The following is a 24,921-nucleotide window of genomic DNA, read 5'->3' on the forward strand; positions in this document are numbered from 1 at the left end:
GCTGCAATGTGTGCGTCTTCTGTGATGTATGATTGACAGGTAAGCAGACTGTTTAGATTAATGGAAATGTGCGTGTGTGAAATAGTGTATGTGAGTGGGGTAGCGAGACATATCAAAGAGACTCACGAAGGAAATATATTATTTATTTGATGACGTGAGTAAGCTAACTGTTATGGCTAGCTCGCTCGCTAAGCGCTAATTACCCTTAGCTTGCTCCCGCGACCCGGAGCTAATGTCAACAGACGGTGGGTGATGTTTATTATTATGGAGTGCAAAATGTAACTAATATAGTCTGCCCCCTTTACTTGATGTCGTAGCACAGTGCACATGACGGTCGCCTTTGTTTTTATGTTGATCCCCTGTTGTGTTCGTGCTCTTTACATTCGGCTGTAATCATCAGAAGAGCTGCACGTGCGGTTATGAACCAGGCTGCAATGTGTGTGTCTTGTTATGTATGATTGACAGATGGAGAGTAAACTCGTCTCGACCACAACGCCCTTGTAAGCGTCGTCCTTTGCAAGTGTGCTCCACTATATGACAGTCTGTGTGCGCGGTGCCGGCTCGGTGTTGGCCAGCACCTCACGCTGTGTGTGGCCACCCGAGGGCTGTACTACGAAGCAGGTTCAGTGGGTTAGCGAGGTATGTTGAGTCTAAAGCCAGGCTTTCCTGTATCATGAAGGTGGCTCTCTTTTAACCCGGCTAGATCACCATGGTAACTTATGCTTAACTCATAACCTGGTCCCGACCAGGTTATGAGTTAAGTTTAACCCCGTCCGGCTATAAAAGCGGCGCTATCTCACCCAGGTGAAATCACGAAAAATAATTTTTGTCCGGTGTTTGGTGGCACATATGCACAATGCAGGTATACTATTAGTGGTGCACAGACTTCACGTTTGTTATAGTAGGCTACTTTTTTTTTTTTTTTTTTAAAGGAAACCCCTTATAACGGTGACTGTCACGGCATGATGATTGGACGGGAGCAGCCAGTGGTGATTCAAACGCACTCCAAACGCCACTTATTTCGATTTAGAAAGAAAGATTTAACAAAAAAGGAGCAAACAAACATCAACCGAAATGGCTCCATAATTCAAGTTAAACTTCAAATGTAACGAACAATTATCTGAAACTACTGACAAGTGGCTCTAAACAGCGTAAATAGTGGTCAAAATTGTCATGTAACCATGGTAACCACCGCCTGCTCCGTCCGACACTCACCCACACACACCTTCAGTCACCTGACTTAACCTCAGGCTTTACCTCCAATTCCTAGGCAACACTCCCATAAGGCTACTGAAGTTACATATTTCTAAACTAAAATTCATAATACTGAATGAATATTGCAGCAATTATTTCAAATGGCTATAACAGTGACAGAATCCCCAACCTTTGTGCTTCCTTTGAAATTAATCGCCAGCTCTCCTCTCTCGCCTTATTTGCGGCCACAGTGTTGCTCTTAGCATTAATTTTATTTTTGAAATTTTCATAGCTTTCCATGAGGACAAGCTGCTCCTCTTGCGTGAACTATGCAGCCCGTGAACGGTCCATTTTTCACGGAAGTAGAATCATATGATGCCAAAACGCCCCCTTTTCTGTGAATGCGCACAGAGCACAAAGCTGACAGCCGGACTTAACAAACCTTGATGATAACCGCCGTCGTGATACCACTTAACTTTGACTGGAGCTTTAGGTTTTGTTGAGCCTGATAGTGAACACAAAGCCTGGCTATATTGAGCCTCCTTCGTAGTACAGCCCTCAGGTTAGGTCTGCCGGATCTGGTTGATTATTATTATCGGTTGCTTATTGATTGCGCAATGCCGCCGTTTGCATTAAACGATTTTGCGGAGGGAGGAGGACTGCATGATTTACGTCGTATCCACGTTCGCGTGCCCGACCGTGCATGTGCTTGTGCATGACATAACCACCGCGTGTCTTTGAGTATCACGGATGTGTGTAGAGCGGCGAGGAGAGACAGAGAGAGAGAGAGAGCAGCACGCAGCAGTTTGTTTTGAAGCTGAGGCACGCGATATCAGAGAAACTCTAATACAGTAGACAGGCTCTGGTGATGTTGCGTGTAACCCGACATGCGCAAGGCAAGCACATTAAAGTTTCTTCAGAAACTTTCTATCCTCTAGTTATATTTTCTTATTCTGCACGTTTTTCGGCGCGCTACTCCTCCTACAGCTTTGGTTTTAGGCCCACACAATGAATTGGGAAAATGTGGGGCCCCATTGGGAGAAGTGTGCTATTACTTTTATAAGGAATCCGACCCACGGAATTCTCAAAATTCCAATTTTCCTGAAAATTTTGGCCATCCGAAATGAATGGCCAAAACTTCAGAAGGCTCCAGGGCCCAGAGCTTTGGACCTGCGTCCACGCACCAAATACGAAAAATGTGCGTCTTGTGGAGAAGAAGAGGTGTGTCAATTTTCAAACCGATCGGACCTTGCGATTTCTCATAATTCAATTTTAAAATCGCGATTTTGCCCTCATAGAAAAATAATGGGAAATCGGCAGACACTCATGCATTTTCAAAGCCTCACAGCTCCCTCATTCTTTGGCTCACAGACTCCATTCAAAGCTTAAATGACTCAGCAGATGTTCAACTTTATGTGTGTCATCTTCAATTTTTCATGTCTGTCTTAGTTTGGCATAAAACACAGTTTAAGTTTGGAGTTATTTTTGAGCCGCCTCTGACTTTTGAATGAGTGTGTATTGCGTGAGCTAGAGTGGCATTCCTGAGGGCTAGAGTGGAGCAGCCCTTAAAATTCGCCTAAAACTTTTGTCTTTAACTTGCTCTCCTGGCCACAATTTTCACTCCACATGCATAATTTTTTGGAAAGTAGTAGGAAAACTAGTTCTGCTTTGAAAAATGTAAATACAAAAGCAAAGTACCTTCAACTTTTTAAACTGTGACCCTTAACGAGGCAGGAGTGCCAGCTCTCTCCCCCATAGACTCCCATTATATCTGGAATGCAAAGTCTCAGGAGAGAAGCAGAAGGACACACTTTTCCAACTTGCTCTAAGGTGGGCATTTTTGGGAGTTGGAAAATAATTTTGACACAGTTTGAAAGGCCAAAGCCTTGCCTTTCTCATGATACCTTTTATTTTCTGCTCGGACTTACTGTCATTGAGAACAAAGCAGTAGTTTGACCACTACGTTTAGGTGATTTTTCACAGAAGCAGCACTGTCACTCATGCTGTGTGCTTCATAGAGCCTCATTTCTGGCTCCGCCCACACAAGCCCCAGTGGCACAGTGGATAGTGTCTCTGCCTGCCATGCAGGAGACCAGGGTTCAACTCCCCGCCTGGGCAAGAGCCACAACACTACACAGCCCACAAACAGCATAGGGCATGTCCAGGCGCTCGCAAGGCAAGCACATCAAAGTTTCTTCAGAAACTTTATAAAGTCTAGTTTAAATTACTTTTCTACTTTTTACATGCAGGAGTGGAGCGATCCAGTGTTTTGCTTATAGCCTAAGCGCTAGTAAAACTTGTAGCTGTTCCCATAGTTACCCTTCAAGGGGAACTAAAGCCCACCTAGCCCTGCTGGAATGGATTACTGTAGAAAATGCAGTCCCTAAAACTCCATTTTGTTACTGTTATTGCCTTTAGGAACTGTCAGAACTTGGTGGATGCTGAAGACAGTACTCAAAAATATTACCAATTAAGAAAATCCATGTTTCTCAATGGGTTTGTCATCCCTTCAAGATTGATCATAATACGCTAAATATATTGAACACAGTCTATGCAAGCATGTTAAGAAGAAACAATTCTTTTCATGACCCGAAATCTAAAGGAAGTTTTCTTGTGGGCAGACTCATTATGAAGCACTCGTCCCAAACCTGAGTTGTTTAAAACTGGTTTTGACAGGCCTTGTTCTGACCTGGTCGCTCTCTGTGCCGGCGTCCAAGAGGCTCTGCTGGATGGCAAACTGCAGAAGGTTGTCATCCTCATCCCTCATTGGCTCACTGCGGCCCGGACCGAGCGTGGTGTAGTCCGGTGGGGGCTCGAACACAGAGGGGTCCACCTCACACTGGAAGGGAGGGGGAGACTGACCTGAGGGCAGAGGGGTTAGAGCATCACTGTGTCTGCAAGCCAAAGACTTTCCCTGCTCAACAGCATCACATGATCATATTTCTGATGGTGGCTAATGACTCAGCAATTTTGCTAAAACGTTAAATGGCCAAATATCTTGTTCTCACGCAAAAAACAAATTACAAAGCAGCTTTATAATTTGTTGCTAATAATGTATAATATTAGTGTTGTAGTATTATACAATGGCAGCCAAAACCAAATCCTCTAAACTAAGACCCTAAGGAAGCTACAAAACCTACAAAGAGAAGACTCTCCCCCTTGCTTTGTGGCTCCTATTGCTTAGTTAGCAGTGCGTACCTTCCTAAACAGGGATTTTAGGCAGGCTCTTGCATCACGGGTGTTAGAAGAATGAATTTTGTGTGCCTGCTTCGAGCAGGGCACACTGAGAAAAGAGCAGAAATGCAACTACTGCAGGCAAAGGCAGGAGAAATCTCATTCATTTTAAGGGGTGTAGAGGATTTTTGGCTGCCACACTGGTTCCACTCGAAGTATAACCTCCAACCGGCAAATTCTTGACTCGGGGTCTACGAAGTCCTCCTCAGCTCATCCAGCCAACTCACATGGAACAAAGTGCAAACACCCACATGCATCCTGTTTTCCAAGACAGGGACCGTCATCACATCCTGAGCAGATGCTCCAAGGCACTAGGCAAGTGGCGCTATCGCTGGAGACACGACCAGGCCCTCATGATCATAGTTGAGCCAATCAGAAAGGGGATCAGTGAGAGTAGATATGTAAATGCTGCTGGAGAAAAGGCTCAAGAACCTGCTCTGTTGGACTGGGTGATGACAGGTGACCTGCAGAGGCAGCTGAAAATTCCACCACATATCATCCAGTCCTCATTAAGACATTATCTTGGTCTGAGGCCACAAAATAGCTCATGTTACTGAAGGTAACAGGAGCAGGTGGAGGACCAGGTGCATGCCAGTGGAGGTGGGCAGTCGGGGGTTTGCAACTCATTCCCTCAGCAAGGCCTACAGAACCCTAGGCATTATGGGATCAAGCAGAAGAAGAGCAACCCTTTCTCTGCTAACACACACCAAAGCTATCTGGCTCCAGATGGCTTTGGTTGAAACGCGGATGACCGGTGGGGTCAGCAGATTTCCACTTGGATACAGGCCAAGGTTTGATCAACCAAGCCTGGAAGATGTATGAAAAACCGCATGGCAATAAATTACCTCTTCATGAGGAAGTTCTTATTCATCTCTGCACTGATCAGTGAGTTCACTTTTTCTACTCTGAAAATGTGCCTTTTAGATTTCGGTCAATTACAAGCCACTGTACGTTATACCAGAGACCTGTTGGTGTCATTACAATGGCTTCACTGCTGATAAGGCTGATAAAAGACATGAATCAATTAATGGCCCTTTCGAAAATTCATAATGTGTGTGTGTGTGTGTGTGTGTGAGAGAGTAGATAGTTACCAGCCTCTGCAGAGCCCTCTGGTGTGTGTACGGTAACAGAGCTGACAGGCTCATCGCAGCCACAAAGGTTACTGAAGGTCACTCTGGCATTCAACACATGGAACAGGGGAATCTCTGGAGGGCAGAGAGAGTTCATTCAGGCAGGAGGCGTGGACTGAGCCAGGTAACTACCTGCTTCATGCTTCAGCAGAGAACAAATGCAGCTGAGTGCACATGGTCATAATTCTGTTAATGCTTCTGAACACCTAGGGGCCTAACAAATTTATATGTACAATCTCCATATTATAGGTTTAACTTATCAATACTATAATTAACAAAATTTTTTCTGACTTGTGATATAGATCCTTGTAGACAAGTGCAGGATAGCACCACTGGAGCTGGTAGTGATTCTGTGTTGAAGACACTTTGACAGGGCAGAAACAGGGAGTTTGAACCCAAGTTAAAGGAGAGTTACCCTCACATCTCACTACACTGCCCTGCTGGCCACACACAGCGACACTGTTTGATCCCTCACACCAACCTATCTTGACAGGGAAACCCGGAGGCAGGCGCAGGGTGATGAAATCCCGCAGCTTGGCAAAGTGGGCGTTGGAGATGGCCATAAGGTCGATGATGGGCGTCACCTGCTCAGCCAGTGACAGAGGATGAACCTCACTCAGCCACAGGGTGGCTTTAAACCTGGAAAGAGAAGGTGAGAGCTTAAAAACTTGAACAATCCTTTATGAAAAAACAACTGAAAGTAGAAGGGTGCACTCAGTTGAGTGCTGACCTCTGCCTGGGCGTGCCTGGGACACGTGGGTGGTGAACAGGGACTGCAGAGCAGGCGGTGTGTCCAGTGTGTGTGTGTGTGTGTGTGTGTGTATGAGAGAAGTGGAATGAAAGGGAGACAATATGCAGAGGACATTACCATGCCACCATAAGTGGTAAGTTATCCAACAAAGGTATTTCAGCAGCTGACTGACATTAATGAATGTTTTCAAATGACCACAATATTGTAATGTTTGTTTGAATGAATACAAGCCACAACTGTCTTACGTTGGCCTGAACATCTGGACAGGAACAATTCCAGAAGAGCAGTGACATACAATGTCAATTTTAAAGAGAAAATGACAACAAAAGAGTCTGCCAACTAACAGCCCTGGCACGTATGTTAACTTTTAAGACGTGATTGGTTGCCCTTAGCAGAAAGAAATGGAAAGTGAAGCGGTTGTTGATCACTTGTGGCTCCTACCAGCTGGTTAAGAGAAATGACTTAGCACTCAACTGCGGCATAAAACAGGTTTTTCAAAGGTTTTGAATCACTGCAACCATGAGAAGTCCTTGATGATACAGTCATAACTGTGCACAAAAAATATAGTGTGCGAGATTAGCTGTAGACAGATATATACACACACACACACACACACACACACAGGGACAGATAAATATGACTAAATGCATGATACCGTCCAAGCTGCCACCTGGCTAAGAGTATTATAGTAAGCCAAAATCAGTTTTGTCTTTCGCAACGTTTGCTGACTGAAATGTGCAGATCGTTTGCCAGCCCTTGGCCCTTGGTAATACTTAACATACATCACATGGAGAAGTGGGGGGAATTTAAATGGAACACACTTTCCCTCTGTACACAGTTCAGCCCATGCTGCACTGTTGCTTTTCCCAGGTAGAAATACTTGCCGTTTTCTGCAGATGACTGGGATACACTGGCTTTTGGTTATCTGGCCTGTATTTGTATTTCTGAAACGTCTCTGTTTCTAATGATGACACTGGTCTACAAGGGTAACATGAGGTAATTCCACAGAGCAGTAAGTGATATGACAGTTCATTCCACTTCCCATGGGATTACTGTTATTGTAAGGACACAGGGAGGTTGTTTGTTTACTTACACTTAAATTCCTTGCTGCCTTTGCATGCTGACTTCTAATTGAATATAACAGAGAACTGCAATGCACTGTGGTTAATAGACACCTCTGGGGTGACCATTCCTGCTGACTTGTTCCCTCCACCCTCCAAGGGTTAATCTCATAAAGTCCAGGCAAAGTCTTACAGACAAATGGAACAACACTTATGATAGCGGTGGGGATTCCCTCAAGGAAAAGTGGCACGAGGGTGAGTTAAACCACTAATGAAACTGTGTCTGCAAAGATTTACCAGTGCTGCCAAGTTGAACAGACTGAGGACAGACAACCTCAGGGGAGAGATACTTGGAAAGAAATTTTTCTCTGAATGACTATACAAATCTTTTTGCACAGCTGTAAGCAAAGTGATTTCCACTTGTTCAGCTTGATGTTATTTATCACGCTGACTAGAGATGCACCGATACCAAAGCGACAATACAAAGCTCCAGACTTAAAGTGCCAATCCATTTCTTTCAATGAACAAAGAACGCTTGGCACATTAGTTTGGGGTCACTGGTTACAATACGACATTTCGCTTATAGTTTCTAACATTTTACTCAGGGCTTTTGGTGTTGGATATAGTCTTTGCCAGGTGAAATCTCTGATACCATACTCTATTTTAGCCTGGTAGACCAACACCAGTATCAGTGTCAATGCATCTCTTAATGCTGACTTTAGTTTTAGAATCTAGATCTAGATAGCTAACTGATCCGGGGATGTTTGTCCAAGGTGTTGCCGTGGCGACAGCGTACCTCTGGACTTTGCTGGTAAGCTCGACAGGGCGTCCGATATCCCGGCCGTTCAGATTGAAGTCCGGGTTGAAGTATTCCTCAGCTGTGATGGCTGTGGGGTTGTGGGGGCTGGCGCACTGAGACACATTACTCTGACAGAGACACACAGAGACGTAGAGTCAGTTACAAGTCAGTCTGTCCATCAGAAATCTCACGTCACGTGTAGATGTAATGCTCGAGCAATGCGGCAACACTCACCCCATTGTGAGTAGTGTGCTGTTCAGCTATCCCGAGGAAAGACTGCAGAGGGGTCTTTGACCCTGAGTGGGAATAAGGCAGGGAGCTCATGAGAGATCATAAAACAGCAGCCCACCACCATAAGACCATTACTCTCCATGCTAAGATTAATCACTAAATCATTTTCATGTCAGGTTCACTGTCTAGATCTAGACTCTGAACGTCAGCATGACAGCTAACACCCTGCTGAACAAAAGGAAACCACTTGGTTAGAGATATGGAGACAGATTTGTATTGTCAGTCAAACATCTAATGTCTCTCCAAGCAACTTATCGTAAATTAACTTATTTTAAAGCCACTTATCATAAACACTGGCATACACAAAACAAACACTCAAGTCTGTGTGTGTGTACCTGGTATTGCTAATGTTGTGGGGACATAAATCTGTTTACACAGTCACGTTGTGGGGACTCACCTCCCTTATGGGGACAAAAAGCAAGTCCCCATAAGTGAAAATCATTAATTTTAGGGTGAAGACTTGATTTAAAGCTAAGATAACTTTAGGGTTAGGGTTAGGGTTAGGCAGGTAGTGGTTAGGGTTAAGGTTAGGATAAATCTACAGGAAATGAATGTAAGTCAATGTAATGTCCCCAGAAGTGATGGAAACCAACGTGCGTGTGTGTGTGTGTGTGTGTGTGTGTGTGTGTGTGTGTGTGTGTGTTCACCTTTGCTCCTTGACTTATCCTGGTCTGATAGATGCTCCGTTCTTGAGCGAGTCACCAGCTCCACATTGGTAGCACTGTAAACCTGAACCCACCAACACACAGACGAGCAACATGTCAGATACACCTTTATGCACTTAGGACGAATGAAGCTCAGTTTAAAGCCGTTATTAGGGCTATAAAACATGGATTTACTGTCATGTATTAGTCATTGCCTTGGTAACATCATTGTTTCCTCGTAGAGCCATGCCAGTGTTTCTGACAGAGCCTAAAGCACACTGTGATTTTTCCCCCCCCCTAATTTTATCTGACACTGAACATGCTCTTATCTTAGCCAGGTCTCCCTTGCCAAAATGATTCTGGATCTCAACCAGACAAATGTGAAAACATGAAAAATATATTAACATCCTAAAAAATCTCTTCGCCTAATATTTCATGTGAACCCACACGTGTCCATGACTGTGTTAGCCAAACAGTTTTCAAATATTTATTCAATATGTCATTATTGTATTTAATATTTCAGAGATTTTTCAGGTGTGCTAGGTGGAGTTGCATCTGGACAATTCAGATAATTTGTCATCACAGACTGACTTTCCAATGGTCTCAACTTTCTGGCACCCACTGTGCTGCTCTATGTGGTTTAGCCCAATGTGCTATATTGAGCAGTTTAATCAACATTAAGAATTACAGCCACCAGACAGGGTTTCAGTCAGCAGGCACTGACCTTAGCTTCATAGCCACTGACCACCTCGCTCTTCTCAGAACGCCAGCCCCAGATTCCCGACTTGTTTCTGGACATTGAAAAGCAGGCAGAGAAGTAATAGGAACAATGCAGTTAGATAATGTAGTGATGAAGGTACTGCAATAATAAAAACCCTTTTTAAATCAGTTCAGTGCCTTTACTGTGGCAAAGAAGAAAATCCCACTTGCAGGTGCAAGAAAAAACACACAGTTAAAACAATGCACAGTACCCATACTGCACACACACTTCAAAGCGAAGAAAATACTGGAGAGGTTTTTCCATCTTCCTCTATCTTGCCTGAAGAGCTCTGTACCTCTGACCCGGTGGATGAAACTGGAACTCTTGAGTTTAATGGGTTAAAATACAGCTGCTGTCTGTTTTTGCAGATTGCATTGGTGTTTTAAATCAAACTTCACTTTGTTATCAATAGTAGTCCCAAAGTCTTTACAGCTGCAGTAAAAGCAATGGATGAATTTGATGGAGACTGAGGCACCCTGTGAAAGTCAGTTACCATATCTTTGGTTATTGTAATAATTAGCTCTAGATTTGCATTTGAGCACCATTGCACAAAGTCTTAAATTATCAGCCATGCCATTTCACAGAATCAAGATACAATGAAAGGTTATGCTCCAGCAGAAATATAGCACCATCAATAGGAGTTTTTGAAGGCTGATTCTAATGCTAAATTTGACTATTTTCACGCCAAAAACTCCCAGGTCCTTGGTTCTTCCCCAGAATTATATCAATGTTTTAAGCTAAGTGGAAAAGCAACACATTGTGAATTACATGTAATCTGGTGTTAGGAGACATTACAAATGTTTTGTTGTGGCATGAAAAGGGGAGAGGGGGCTGTTCTTGTAGGCTACCTGTGTGGACGTGTGTGTTACCTCTCGAAGGCGATGTTGCGTGTGTTGAGGTGTGTGGAGACGATGGGCGACGTGAGCCTCTGGGCCGTGTTCTCCTGTGACGGCTGCATGGCGGCCAGGAGGGAGGGGGCATCGCGAGGGGACAACACCAAGGGCTCTGTGTACACCACCTGCTTCTCATGGTCCACCTCCATCACCATGGCTCCGTCATCTAAGGAGGGAAGCACGCAGGTAGAGTGGGAACACAGCAACCGGCTGCAAAAGGAGGCTTTTGCTGTATTAAAAAACACAGAATGATCAGAATTTTGCATTACAAATTAACTGAAAGCATAGCACGTCCACACCAAAGGCTTCATCAAACGCAAGCCTGGAAAACACACACACACACTATTTCTCTCATAGTCATTGACAGAGCATACCACAGGGTGGAGGCAGAGAGACAGCTGTTCCTGAGCCCAGACACACACCAAGGGGAGCATTCATTAAATACACTTCACTTTTTAAATTAAGAGCACCAGCTGAATAACTGTGAGCTGCACAAATAAGGCAGTGATACACTTTCAAGGGCCCCTGCAGTGGAAGGAATGAATCTACCAGGACCTGAATCTTAACTACTGTATGTGCTTTAAAAAAAAAAAACAAAATAAAAAACCTGAACCCCTTTACATCTGGTGTAGACATCTTAATCAAATCAAGTCGTCGTATTGTGATCAGAAAGAGCAAGAACCCGTAAAATCCAGCAGTGAATGCACACATCATGCATTGAAGATGTGATGTCCGCAAACCCGGAAAACTCAGAAAGTCAACATCATTGTCAACAACATTGTCGAAAATGGACTGACCAGATACTCATGGATGAGGAACAGGTGAGAAAAGGAAAATATTAATGTTTTAAAAGGGCATAATTATTATGAGAAAATGACAGTGAAGGAGACAAATCCATGCTACAAAACACATAAAAAGTGTAAAATGTAATTCAATGTAATTGCAAGTCAAATTTAGACAAAATCTGTATAAAATATGGGTTTTGATGGCAGGAGAAAAAGTCTTTTCGATGTGTTAACTGAGCCCAGTCCTTCTTTCTAACAGTCTAATGGTGAAAAATGTGCAAATATTGTCTACAAATACAATACAAATACAGCTGATCAGTGTGAAAGACTGTACTCGGCTTCCCTCCCCCTCTGCCCTTGGTTATTTGCTGGACGTCAGGTGTTTTTACTATGTGATGCTGGTTCTGGGAATGTTCCGTACCTCCGCCCTTGAAGATGTAGCTGCGTCGTCCTTTGAGCCAGGTCATATGCTCAAACCCCAGCAGGGTGGTGTCCACGCGGAGGCACGAACCGCTCTTCCACACCCGGTAAACGTCACTGGGACACACCTTTGACACCAAGGGCACTGGAGGGAAACAGAGGAATAAGGAGAGGAGAGGGGAATGAAAAAAGAAATGGGAGAAAGACAGAAAAGAGAAAAAGAAGTTGGGGAAAGAGAGGAAAAAAACAGGAGGAGAAGCAACAGTAAGGCTTGTGGACACACTTCCAAGTCGAAGCCACTTAAGACATTTTGATAATGGTATTATGAACATGTAGATCCTCCAACAATGGCTGATAATTACAAAATTGTATAGCTTGAATCCATTAGTCATTGTAAAAAAAACAAACAAACCAAAAGACATTTAGGCAATGAAATTATAGATGATATGAACTTCTCTGATAAATGACTTAAGATGGGGGCATTACTCAAATACCAATCTACAAAATGGAACTAATTGTTATTATTAATGCATTTTCAGTGGATTGTGAAGGCAAAGTAATCCAAACATTAGAAGCCAGACTACACTAGTGAGCGATGCAGTGAACTGCATTATTGATGAATCAGTGTTGTGTTATGGGTTACAGATTTCCCCGGTCACATCTCTCAAAGTGCACTGAGTGACAGCTGCTGTTTGGAGCTGTCCACTGACCGTGGTGCTGAAACTGACCTCTGATCCCCAGAGGGACCAAACTTCTCAGTGAAACAACAAACTCACCCCAACTGGTGAACTCCCACTTCATTTCCACATAGAAGTCCCGCGCCTGGAAGAAGCAAACAGTTACAGAACAGGTAAATGTTAAAAAAAGGTAACAGTCAGTGTGCCATTTCTTCTGACATCCCATGTATCCTCATTTAATGAAGCATAACATTAGACCTGCGAATGTGTGACCATACAGATGAACATACAGCAAATTCACTGGGCCAGGTGGGGAGAGATGGCAGCTTTCTGGATTAGTATCACTCCTCCCAGCCTTTACCCAAGTGAGAACATCCATCACCACCACAACGTTAGAGCAGTGTTTGAGATTTGGTTGGTCTGTGCTGTATCGCAGGTAGTGGCAGAGCAGGTTTTCATTTTTAAGTGAATGATCAGTCCTGAGCTGCCTAACCTGTCGTAGTTTGCTGAGCAGCTCTGGGATGCCAGCCAGTCTCTCAGTAGCACGCTTGAAGTCTCTGTACTGGAGCACCAGCTGAACAAGCTCCGGGTCCCCAGTGCTCACTGCCTCCTGCAGAACTGAAACATGCATCCAAATTTAATGACACTGGGTCTTTGGACTCACTCAGCAGCTGCATTACATGACACTAAGAGCCACAGCAGACCACTTACTGGTCCAGCTCTGTGAGTTGCAGTGCGTTGGGTCAGCAGAGTGTCTGAGCAGCACACGGGTTGACTCCAGGTGGCCCAGACACACTGCCAGCTCCAGCGGGGTGCGCCCCCTCGGGTCCAAGCGCTCCACATCCTGCTGCAGAACAAAGCACACATCCAGGATCAGTGGGGCGCGACGCGACGCGCAATGCAGTGCAACACAACAAACGCACCTTTAAAACTCATAATAGTTAGTCCAACAACTGCAAAATAATCTGGTCTTGCCGATTTACCTCCTTTTTCTGCAGCTCTCTGTCAAGTTCCAGGTACTGATTATTCCAAACCAGAAAATGTAGGGGAAACGCCTCTTGAGCCATGGCTGTCGCTCGCTGGCTGGTTTGACAGTAGCCAAGCTACGTTTGCAATATGTTTACTGCAAGAAGCAGATTGCAGTGACACCACAGCAGACTGTAGCAAGGAAGTTCAATGCTGATCCGCACAGCTGGTTAGCTAGCGTAGTTCACACAGCAGCAAATGTTTAAAGCTTGTTTGCAAGTTGTGGTGCGGGCAGGTGTTAAGTGTTCGTCTGCCAAAACTGCCAGCAGCGCTGTCAAAGTGGCTGATTAGCTAGCAAATTAGGATGCTGTGCCCATTTAGACACATGGCTAGCTAGGCTAACTCAGCCCTCTAATTTGTTGTAATATTGATAGCTAGCCGAGGCGCTAACGTTAGCTAACTGGCTAACAATAACATTGTTTTCTGCGCTTGCCATCTGTTTTCCATCCTGCACACTGCAAGAAAGCTAGCAGACTAACCACACACTTCCAACCTCATCCATACTTTACGACGGTTGTTATTTCAGAAAACAGTGTCTTAAATGCCGCTTGACAAGTTAGCTACCCGCCGCTGCTGTAATCATCCTGTGTGTGTATCGCAGTGGGTTTGTTTCGGGCTGTCAAAATAAACCGAGATACGGCCTCATTCCAGTTTCACATCCAGGTCACTCGAGTTGGAGCCATCCGATCCGATGTTGATGACAGCTGCTGCCGATAACAGAGCCCTGCCTCTGCCTCAAATTAATCCAGATCACATCTGTCTTGCCAAAGCTGAAGGACAAAACGATGCCGTGTTACTGAGCAACACACACAAATGCTGAGGTAAAGCAAGGCACGGCTACGGCATTACTTATTTATTTTCACGTCTTTTTCTGCGTCGCTTTATTTCCAGGTTATGAGGAGAGGCTGGGTGGGGTTGGGGAGGGATTCATGTTTCCTCTGGTAGAAATCCTGGCAGAGCAAATTAGCTACAAAGATCAACCACAACTCAAACCTAGTGACAGTGCACAGAGAGGAGCAGGACGAGGGCACACACACACTGTACTGGATGTACGTCTCATACACACTCAGTAAGAATATATCTGACCGTTTACCCTTATTTACCATTTTTTTATTTTTCTTGAAAAATAACACAAACAATAACATAAAGTGAAAAAGGCTTCTGAAAATAATTACAATGCTACAGGATTTTCGTTTTCATATTCTAAAAGAGGAGAACACATTTACACAAAAGTATATATTTATATATTTATATTCTTTTTAGGGATATGGCAAGGAGAAGGATCTTGTAAGAGACCCTTGTTACAGAACCACTAGACTTGAAGGGAACAGAAAATTAAGCACCTCTCAAAAAAAAAAAAAAAAAAACCTCATACATTTCTGCAATGATTTCTGAAAAGACTGAAATTCAGTGAAAAGTGGGTACTCACATTTTCATCCATGACAAACAAACAAAAGTGTGTGTATCAAAGAGGGGTAGGGAGGAGTTTTTCTAGAATATTAACATTTTGTTCTAAATTTTTTATCTCTGTACAAAAACAAAGCAAGAGGAGTTTGGGAATAATAGCACCTGAATTCTAACGGTTGTTTGATGCACCATTTATATGACACCTACTCCTTGCCTAAACTCACACCCTTAAACCTTACAACTACTAAAACCCGCCCTGGATGGGGAGTGGTCTTGTTGCCATGTCGATTGCCTTCTCACAGTCCTTTTATTCTCTGCAGCCTCTCAAGCCCTCATGTCAGGGTGAGACTCAGACTAACTACAGTCAGATCACTTAAGTATACCATAGGGAAGCTGTAACCAAATGTCTGACCAGGTCATTCATACAACTGATACATACATGCTATTTCAGTATCTCACTTTACTGTGACATGACAGACCTTTTGCCTTTAGTCGTGCGAGGGAAAAAAGTGCCAACAAGGCATCACTTTTGTGCGAAAAGCATCATAAAATCTTGCAAAGACCTGGGTCTGTGACTCACGAAAAACAATCCAACGAGACCTCACCAGCCTTTAAATTTTATCAACCTAATCAAGAACCTAAGAGTAACTGAGGTCAAATTATGAATATAAACTGGTCACAAGATAAATCTGACTTTATGGGGACCCAGTGAATGCACCAAAACAGGTACACCCAAGGCTGAATCTCCAAGCCTTTGCTTATCCCCCTCTCACAGCTGAAGAGTTTGTGACAGCGTCAAAATTTGAGAAACTGCCTTAAGATGAGTTGAGACAGCTATGTCATGAAGCACTGGGTTACCCGATGGATGTGTAGTCTAACAATAGCTAATTAATTCCCCATATTCTCCCACTGCTAGCCATAAAAAAGACCTCCCACTCTGTCGTGCAATGTTGATTCCCAAACTCCAAAACTCCTGAGTCTCTTTTTCAGTACTTGAAAAGAAGAAAATAGAAATGTATACAACATTTAAAACAAAGATTGCTCCAGCCCTGACAAGCCCCTTCCACCAATACCAGAAAGTGAATAAGCGCTCCCAGTTTAGACCCCAAACCTCCTTGTGCAGAACAGGTGCTTGTGACCTTCTCTGACACTCTGAAGTCTTTTTCTGCATTACACAGCATCTTGTCATGACTGCCCGCGTCCTCCATGCACCTCAACCACATCTGCTGTGGATGCTTTAGGATATCCTCTGGATCAGCTTTTCATCAGATAGGCAGTAGAGGGTGTTGACGGACAGCTCAGAGATGAAAGACTCGCAGGCTTTGCGGGAAACACCTTTGCAGCCTCGCAGGTCGAGCAGGGAGATGCAAGAGAGGCGGCGGAGATACTTGAGACATGTGTCTGTCAGCTTACTGCAGCCTGAAAAAGGAGCATATGCACAGCACAACAGTTGATGGCAATGCAGTATTAGAGAAATTAAAATAGTACCAATGACTGTACATGTGCATCCATAAAATAAATTGTCTGAGATGATGTGTGTTCAAAGTCTTGGCTGTTCCCATCTCCATCCCTCTCTCACCTCCCAGGTTGAGTTCTGTGAGTGTGTTGCGGGTGGATGAGCCCACAGCGGTCAGCAGGTTGATGGAGTGGTCAGTGAGGCTGTTGCAGTGGGAAAGGTCGAGTCGTGTCAGGTGGGGCATGTGGCGGATCACCAGGCGAAGGGTGGAGTCACTGATGTCCAGACCTGCCAGGCGGAAACACTGCATGGTTCGCAACTGGCTGCGGTTGTCACAGCCTGGAACAAGGAAGGGCACGGGAAGGACCGGAGACAGAACAACAGAACAGAACAAGGGGCAGGCAAAGGAGTGCAAATGGCATGAGATTGTAGATGATTTTGCAGGGACAGGGGAGAAAGAAAGGGCAAGGGGGGTGATGATTTGAGAGTAGAGATAACAGACAATTAGCGCAAAGTTAATTGGAGGATAATAAAACTTGATGACTTCATTCATATCCATTAAAGGGCCACTCAAAAATCAGACCGGTTCTCTCGGCCGCTTTGTCCTCACCTGGAGGGATGACCAGGTCCCTGATCTGAGAGTCTTTGACCCCATCAGAAAACCGCAGGTCCAGAGAGCGGAGGAGAGGGCAACTGGGTGAGCTGAGAGCTGAAATGGATGACCAGGAACAACCTGACAGCATCAGATCCTTAAGCCCTGAGAAAATCAGAAAAGGATTCGGTTTTTGTGCATTGTGAACATGTGACCCCCCCCCCATTTTAGAGAGGTTCTGCAAAGGGATTGGGACATAATTATTTTACAAGCGTGCAACTTGCACATACAAGAGAGTCAGCCATGAGTTTCTCTTTGTGTATTTGTGTGTGTGTGTGTGTGTATACATATGTATGTACCAGGCAGGCGGTCGATAAGCCAGCTGAGCTGTTTTTTGGAGATGTTGGTCCAGGAGAGATCCAGTGTGACTGGCTGTCGTTTTATGATGCCTGTCAGGGCCTGGGGAGTGATGGTGCGCTTGATGCTCAAGTCAATTCGCGACCAAAGCCGTTTATCTAGGCACCTAATTACAAGTACAAAGCCATGACAATAAACATTCATTTATCTAGTTATCTATGCACACAGAAATACTTGTCTTAACAAGGACCCACTGAGTTATGATAATACACAAAATGAAAAACAGAGCACTGGATTGCATATTAATTTCTGAAAATAGACAAATATCAATGAAATCCTAAACAAAACACTGAACAATGGCAGAAAGCTTAACATGGCAAAATGTTAACACTTGACTACTCATTAATTTGCAATAAAAACAACAGGAACTATGACAGTAAGTCTTACCATTTGTACCAGTTCTTGCAGACAGCCATGCAGACACAGAGATCTGCTCGACTCAAGTAGCGGAAGACAGATACCCACACCTCCCTTTCACAGCCAGGCCCACTCCCTCCGTTTTCCCTGTCTGCCTCACTCCCTCCCTCCTGCAGGGCTGACAAGGGAATGCGGAGAGGAGGAACCTGAGAGGACGAAGAGGAGGACGCACCATTGTTCAGTTTAGCCGGCCTGACCGGCCTTGCTCTTTTAGAGACCTCCAGCCTTTCTGAATGGGAGCTGTGAGAGTGTGTATGTTTGCTGCGGGTGTGTGGCGGTGTGTATCTGTCAGAGTGTGAAGGGTGCTGGTCAGGGTGGGGGCTGTGGTTTCTGATGGGGGGGCGGGCTAGCGCCCTGGACTGGCTATGCATCGTGGAAGTGGCAGTCCGAGGGGAAATGGCTGCCTCTAGTTTGGGGACGATGGCTGATGGGTCCCGCTTGGCCCTGGATGGCTTCTGGAGTGTCACTTTCAGATACGAGCCTTTCACCATGACGTCCCTGTCCCCTGACTGACTGTCTTGCTCCATCTCCTCCTCTTCCTCCTCCTCTGTGCCGTTTTGGTTGGCCACCTCATTTGCTTCCTCCTCTCTTTCTTTGGCTGTTCGTCCTCCTCTCCTTGCATGTGGTTGATTCTCTTTATCCCCTCCCCTTACTCCATTCTCACTCCTGTCCTCTTCCTCCTCATCGTCGCTGCTACTGCTGCTGCTGCTGGTGCTGTTGTCCTCACTCTCCTCCTCCATTTCTCCGTGGCTTCTTCCTCCTCTAATCCCTCGTCCTGCTCCTCCCCCCCGCAGTCTCACACCTCTTCCCCTCCCTCTTCGTGGCTCTCCCCTGGGCTCCAGTACCAGACTGGAGGAAGACGACTGCTGTTGATGCTGGAAGGGCACTGTCCCTACTGGAGAGCTGCGGTAAGGCGACCCACTGGCCCAGGTGGTCCCCCGTCCTCTGCCCCGAGACAGTCTGCTGGTTGGGGAGCGCAGCCGGGACAGGACCCTGGAACCCAGCAGCCTGGGAGAACGGTCTAGAGAAGACTGCTTCTGTAAGGAGGGAAGGTGGGCAAGGAAAGGAAAGGGAAAAGGAGACGAAATGGGGTCAAGATAAAAGGGAGACAGGTTAAGCTTCAAGGAAGATGTAGAATGCATACTTAAAATAATACTGCTACATGCATAATGCTCTCCATGATATTATTGCTTCTATGTAAAATTTACCAACAAATGTATATTGTCTAACGACAGCCTATAGTATCGACCCGACTGATGTTTACTCAAGCTGTGCTCACTGTGATTAATGGACAATCAACGTGGTTGGAACATAATTTGGAAAAAGAAAATTGCTCGGCCCTTGGTTTAGCACTGCATATCTACTGTATTACTTAACTGCTCTACAGAATGTTAGCCAAGCATGCATGTTGCTTACCGCTAAAATTTTGCTGCGCTCCAGTTTTATCTGCAAGGAAAAGAAAAAGGGAACATTTAGGGAATAAGATAAATGACAAACAAGAGAAAAAAAATCACATGCAGAGTGATTTTCCTGACTTCAAATCTGGTCTTTGTTTGTTGGCACTGTAAGGAGGTGCTGGGCTGCATATTGGTACCATCAGCCTTACCAATTTTGGGGTGCAAGTTTTATCAATGTGATGAAAGTTTTCCAGATTTTTTAACTGATAAAATGAAATATCACTTTAGGTATACAAAATTAGACTTATTCTACCCGAAAAACGCACACCAATAAACTATTCAAATACTGTTGAAAACTTGTATTTAACTTGTATTAAGATTGTATTTAGCAGTATTTTAGTAATTCTGCAGTTTTTAAAATTGATAACCAAATTCAAGACATCTGAGTATTTTTCCCAGCCCTGCAGATACAGACACAGCTTTGTTGATCAATAGAATATTATACAGTAATATAATACAATAATATAAATAACAATAAACAATAATAATTCTAAATAATAGGCTATATAGAATATTCTAAGTTGTAGTCCAAAAAAAGTTTGTGCCAGCGCCTTCTCATGAATAAAACTGCAATCAGAAAGTTAAATATATCGACAAAGTCATAAAGTTGGGAACAGCTGCATGTTTAGTCAATCTTGACTGGCTATAAACAGTACATACCCCACCTACACAGTCAATGAGAAGATTGCTGTTATTATTTGTTCTACTTAGGAAACGTGTTATGTTATTACTACACACCCTCTGCTGGTCATGTGGTCGCACTATGTCGTGGTTAAATGATTGGAGGTGATGTTTTTCCAGTTTGTGTTTCCACTTCTTTTTTGTCACTTTTGTGCCAAAGGAAAAAGCTTTGGTGTTTGCAAAATCAACTCCCATTGCAGGAAAAATGCCCCTCTCACTTTCACCTCACTCCCTCACCCTCTTCCTGAGTCTGAACTCCAGCGCACTCGCCCGCTTGCGGTTCTGTTGGTGCTGCAGTAGGAGTCTCTGTGAGGGTGGGGGTGCCATGGGTCGGGATGGGGGTCTGCCACGTCTCCCTCTTCTCACCCCTTCACCCACACCAATGCCCTCCCGATGAGTGAGCTTGGACGGCTGCAAGGAGGTTGAGTCCTCTGACTCCACACTTTCCTCATCACTGGAAGACTGGGGTGTGAGGGGCAAAGAGAAAGAGTCAAAAAAAACAAAAACAAAAAACAGATGTCACTGTCAACTTCATTGCCAACCATATTATGGTAAAGGCAACCTGGGAAGAAGCAATTTCAAGAGTGAATGTGTGTCCCAGAGAAGCAGAGAGTGATTAAGGCAGAGTGACGAACAGAAAGAGTAGGAAGAGCAGATGTAGGCTGGTACCTCTGAGGCAGAGTCTTTGCCTTGGTAACATTTGGGACATTCCCAGCAGCTGGGTAAATCCTTGTTGATTCTTCCCTCACCAGGTTCCTGACAGAGAACAGTTAGTCAAGACTTTAAAACAACTTGTGGGCAACAACACCAAGTACTTATTAATTGATTAAGGGGAGTCTATATCCTTTGGTATGTCTAGAAAATACTCACCTTGATGCATTCAGGATGGGCAATCTGGGCGCAGATAGAGCATTCCATGAGTGTGTGAGTGGAGGCGTTTGATTCCTCAGATTCCCCTTCTCCACACACAGCACACCGTGCTGTGTTTGGCAAGGCAGGCTAAAGAGAGGGCAGAGGTGTAGTAGTGGTATAACTAATTGCCATTTCAATTTTGGTAATTCAGTTTTAAAAAAGGTTCTTCTGTTATCACCTCCTCTACATATCAAACTGTAGTTGAATTATCCCACCCAATACACTAAGTTGTATTCACCAGAACTGGTTATTGTGCATTCCGCCAAGCTAGAGCAGATCAGAAAAGTCAGAGAGGTTTGCTGTCTTTGAGCAGACGCACTCCCATTACTTTGACTTCATCAGGCACAGGTGTCATTTGGTTATCCTGATCATTAAATCCTCATTTTTGAAGCCACAAGTAATGTAACAAATGATTGCATGTATTTCACAAACACACAGATGTGCTGCCTTAGCTGATGCCCCAGAAGTTTCAAGATGACCCACACACACATGCTAAAGGGCAGAACATCTCACCGCCAGACATTGTCTCATGATGCAGCTCTTCTTCATGCGCCCAGGGCCACCAAACTTCCTCATGTCGTGACAGTACTGGCAGGTGCCACACTCCTTCCTGCAGCAGGCAGCACAGCGCTTGCACCTCACCCGTCTGCGCCTTAGAGCAGAGATGGAAGAGGCAGACTTGACTGGCCGCTGACCCAGAGTCTTGTGGAGGGTGGGGCCCAAGCGGGGACGGTACAGGACGGGAGCAGGAGGGGGTGTGGGAGGTTGGTACCATGATGGCTGTACCAGTGATGTCAGCAGGGAAGAAAGAAAAGAAACGGAATTATATTTCTCTCTCACAATACTATTATAGCCAAGTCCTTGTTGTGAATTGGTATACTGGACTTGTTAATTTATATCAATTTACACTGATAGTGTAATTCGAAATACCTGCAATGAATAATTTGCATTACAGTCATATAATGGCTGCACCTAATTATAGAGATAATTTTTAATCTGCTATATGATGGATGGAAGTTACCCCATGAGGGCATTTCAATTAGTGTCTACTAAAAAAACAGTCCAAATGCTTTCTTGTGATTGTCAGAACTCCATGGCACTCACAACCCAGGCAGCTAGTGACCTAAGCAGGCAAAAGCTTAAATACAGTCCCTGCTCACCCTTTTGGGCCACTTGACAATGGGTTCTCCAGTGTAGGACAACTTGGGGTTATCACTGGAGTGCTCCTGCAGAAGAGCCTGGACACAAGCACAGCAGGAGAACAATGGGGAAGAAGGAAAATTAAAAACATTCAGGCTTGTACCAAAGCTCAATACAGGAATGGCACAATTTAACACAATTTGACACACTGTTCAATCTGTGTGCCAGTCAAGTTCACATACAATCCATTACTCTACAGGAAAACTGAGGACACCTACTCTCATGTCCTGGAGCAGGGCTGGAGCATTCCTGATCCCAGCAGGGACACACTTCTTGTGGGCCGGCAACTCTTCCAGCTTCCCGAGGAGGTTCCACAGGCCCTCCAGCTCAAAGGGGGTCAGGATGGCCTGCGGCTTGGCAGGTTCAGGTGCCTCCTCCTCTTTAACTTCTTCTTCCATCTTGATCTTGTTCTCCTCATTTTCAGTGTCACTTTCGTTTCCATTGGAGGTGCCATTCCTGGCGTGGCAACTGTTTTCAACGTCGGCGGGGGTCAGTCCTGAAAGGGGACACAGAAGCTGCTTATCCACTGGCACTTTTGACTGCACCGAGTCGAACCTTTCCACGCTTATTTAATTTTCCATTACCAGTTTAAGCACGACAAGTTTTGCTGACCCACCATCTCCAGAGTAGGGCAGCATCAGAGGGCTTCGTCATCATTCATTAGGCAGAGATAAATTGAATAGCTCTATAACAGAGCTGCTTAAAATCAGGAACTCCCTACACCGACACTTGTGAAAGTTGTACCATAGTTGATAATCTAACCATGTAAAAAACATGTTTTTTTCAATTATTAGTAACACTAATATTGTTCATGTGAAACAGCCATTTCAAGTTGGTCTTGTTGCTTTTTTGAATATAAAAAGCTTACAAGGGCCACTGGTAGAGAAGGGAAGAAAAATTAGTCAACAATCCCACAGGCGACCGCTGGAGCTTGACCATTAGTTACAATTACAATTCACATTTGTAAACATTTTTATCCAAAGCGATGTACATGAAATTTTTATACACCACAAGCAAAGATCTATTCAGGAGGAACAACGACATCAAGTGTCATTCTGGTCCAAAAGCACAGAGGTGCTACAATGAAGTGCTACAAGGCAGAGCAAGGAGCTGCATAAATTGCACAGAGGAAGCAAGAAAACATAGAGGCAGATTTTTTTTTTTTTTTTTTTTAAATGGGAGATTACACAATCCCTTAGATGAGAAGTTGTTCCCTAAAGTTAAAGTTGAAGACACACCTTCAAGCGGCTGGACAAGTTGTTATAGAAACGCAAATCCCAGTCATGCTGGGCTCACGTGTCAAGTCAAACCAAGTAGAGCCAGGCCAGCATATGTGTATGGAAAAAGGCTAAGAGTTGAAGTTGTGTGTGTGGGTTTGAGCGTGGGGAAAAAAATAAAGAGGCTAGCTATATTTCAAAGTGTGTATCCAACAGCCCTTACCTATGCCTAGCGAGTATTTCTGGAACTCAGGAGTGAGGTGGGAAATGTTGGTGAGGCAGTAGAGGTATCTCTCCAGGACATACCAGCACATCTCATAGTAGAATGGGTAGCGGAACTTTGCTGGCACCTGGAGGAAGAAGACAGCATTACATTAGAGATGAAATTAGGACATGAACCAGAAAAATAAACAAATGACTACATAAAAAATAAGGGAAAGTTAGTGTACATTGACAAATAGCATAAAAATGACCAATTAAACTGTCAATTTACGGCTATGCGACTATAGCTACAATGTGATATTAATTATTCTTCCTATTTTTCAGGTATTTTCAGGACTGTATACAAATGCATACACATAGCAGGGATGAGAGGGGTAGCGTTGTGCAGATTTTGCAAATACTTACAGTTACATCATTATTCTAGTTTATTTTAATTTTCCCTGTTTTTCCAGGAAAAGTATGTATGGTAAGACATTATGATTTTTTTCTGCACTTGTAGCATTTCAACATCTTCAGTAATTTGTTACAGTGTCTAGCCTTATGTCTCTTTCAAAAATCCTGAGAGTAGGGTCACATGATACGAAATGTTCCTGTCATCACAATTTGCTTGTGTCAGTAATTTAATGATATGCAGTTCAACATAATCCGCCTCTGAATCATTCCTTGCATAATCACAAAATGTGAAGCAACCACCCATATAACAGAAGACACAGAACTATTCATATTTAATAGCAAGACTACATTCTGAGTGCACTGTGCTGCTCACCCGTGTGCGATCCTCAATACTGTAGATGTTGAGCTGCATAGGGATGTTGAAGCTGTGAAGGAAATTCCCCCCAAACACCAGCGTGTCTTCTGGAGTGTACACTGCATGGATCCAGCCTACAACAGACCAAACATGGGATGGCGGTGCCAAATGGGAACAATGAAGTTTGTGTGTCTATGTGCCTGTGTGTGTTCACATACGTAAGCATTTAATATACACATAATTTACCAGCAAGAATAGGAAAAAACAGATGATTTCTACTCCATGAGAGAAGTTCTGGTCATCATGAGCAAAACAAGTGTATACCGTATGCTGCGTTAAAGCACTATACCTGATGGGATCATGAACGTGTTGCCCTGCTTGAGCTCTATCCTTTGACAGTCATGGCATTTGTCCCCCAGGAAAATGTCTCCCTGCTTCCCTGATAAAACCCAGTTCTCGTACATCTCCAGGTTCTGGGGGGTAGGCGGTATCAGCCAGAACACCTGCATGGGTCAAAGGTCAAATTATAA

The 24,921-nt window shown here is 44.3% G+C and overlaps 2 protein-coding genes and 1 long non-coding RNA gene across 4 annotated transcripts in view; 1 reads left to right on the forward strand and 2 right to left on the reverse strand.

Moving 5' to 3' along the window:
- Nucleotides 1–14,607, reverse strand: part of ankrd13d (ankyrin repeat domain 13 family, member D) — a 60,102-nt gene extending 45,495 nt beyond the window's left edge. Inside the window, exons 1-13 of one of the 2 annotated variants that reach the window (XM_030061323.1) lie at nucleotides 13,623–14,607; nucleotides 13,351–13,483; nucleotides 13,133–13,257; nucleotides 12,739–12,784; nucleotides 11,964–12,107; nucleotides 10,734–10,923; nucleotides 9,829–9,895; nucleotides 9,108–9,189; nucleotides 8,404–8,465; nucleotides 8,167–8,297; nucleotides 6,040–6,197; nucleotides 5,520–5,633; nucleotides 3,884–4,056 (exon numbers count right to left, since the gene is read on the reverse strand). In XM_030061323.1, coding sequence (XP_029917183.1) covers nucleotides 3,884–4,056; nucleotides 5,520–5,633; nucleotides 6,040–6,197; nucleotides 8,167–8,297; nucleotides 8,404–8,465; nucleotides 9,108–9,189; nucleotides 9,829–9,895; nucleotides 10,734–10,923; nucleotides 11,964–12,107; nucleotides 12,739–12,784; nucleotides 13,133–13,257; nucleotides 13,351–13,483; nucleotides 13,623–13,706 — 1,509 coding nt within the window. In that variant the 5' untranslated portion in view covers nucleotides 13,707–14,607. Of the gene's footprint in view, nucleotides 1–3,883; nucleotides 4,057–5,519; nucleotides 5,634–6,039; nucleotides 6,198–8,166; nucleotides 8,298–8,403; nucleotides 8,466–9,107; nucleotides 9,190–9,828; nucleotides 9,896–10,733; nucleotides 10,924–11,963; nucleotides 12,108–12,738; nucleotides 12,785–13,132; nucleotides 13,258–13,350; nucleotides 13,487–13,622 lie in introns of both variants that reach the window. The other variant, XM_030061322.1, reaches the window with a different exon arrangement.
- Nucleotides 1–18,838, forward strand: LOC115366089 (uncharacterized). The gene is made up of 4 exons (XR_003928806.1): nucleotides 1–39; nucleotides 6,052–6,210; nucleotides 12,608–12,812; nucleotides 18,749–18,838. It is a non-coding gene; the product is annotated as an uncharacterized LOC115366089 (long non-coding RNA).
- kdm2ab (lysine (K)-specific demethylase 2Ab) overlaps nucleotides 14,754–24,921 on the reverse strand; it is a 14,953-nt gene continuing 4,785 nt past the window's right edge. The window contains exons 9-23 of the mRNA XM_030061321.1: nucleotides 24,741–24,894; nucleotides 24,410–24,525; nucleotides 23,645–23,771; nucleotides 22,423–22,700; nucleotides 22,165–22,242; nucleotides 21,518–21,784; nucleotides 20,963–21,091; nucleotides 20,762–20,848; nucleotides 20,330–20,554; nucleotides 19,371–19,400; nucleotides 17,925–18,991; nucleotides 17,480–17,643; nucleotides 17,139–17,285; nucleotides 16,652–16,867; nucleotides 14,754–16,491 (exon numbers count right to left, since the gene is read on the reverse strand). Coding sequence (XP_029917181.1) covers nucleotides 16,310–16,491; nucleotides 16,652–16,867; nucleotides 17,139–17,285; nucleotides 17,480–17,643; nucleotides 17,925–18,991; nucleotides 19,371–19,400; nucleotides 20,330–20,554; nucleotides 20,762–20,848; nucleotides 20,963–21,091; nucleotides 21,518–21,784; nucleotides 22,165–22,242; nucleotides 22,423–22,700; nucleotides 23,645–23,771; nucleotides 24,410–24,525; nucleotides 24,741–24,894 — 3,267 coding nt within the window. The 3' untranslated portion in view covers nucleotides 14,754–16,309. The remainder of the gene's footprint in view (nucleotides 16,492–16,651; nucleotides 16,868–17,138; nucleotides 17,286–17,479; nucleotides 17,644–17,924; nucleotides 18,992–19,370; nucleotides 19,401–20,329; nucleotides 20,555–20,761; nucleotides 20,849–20,962; nucleotides 21,092–21,517; nucleotides 21,785–22,164; nucleotides 22,243–22,422; nucleotides 22,701–23,644; nucleotides 23,772–24,409; nucleotides 24,526–24,740; nucleotides 24,895–24,921) is intronic.

The sequence above is a fragment of the Myripristis murdjan genome, chromosome 10, assembly GCF_902150065.1.
Source record: "Myripristis murdjan chromosome 10, fMyrMur1.1, whole genome shotgun sequence".
Taxonomy (NCBI): domain Eukaryota; kingdom Metazoa; phylum Chordata; class Actinopteri; order Holocentriformes; family Holocentridae; genus Myripristis; species Myripristis murdjan.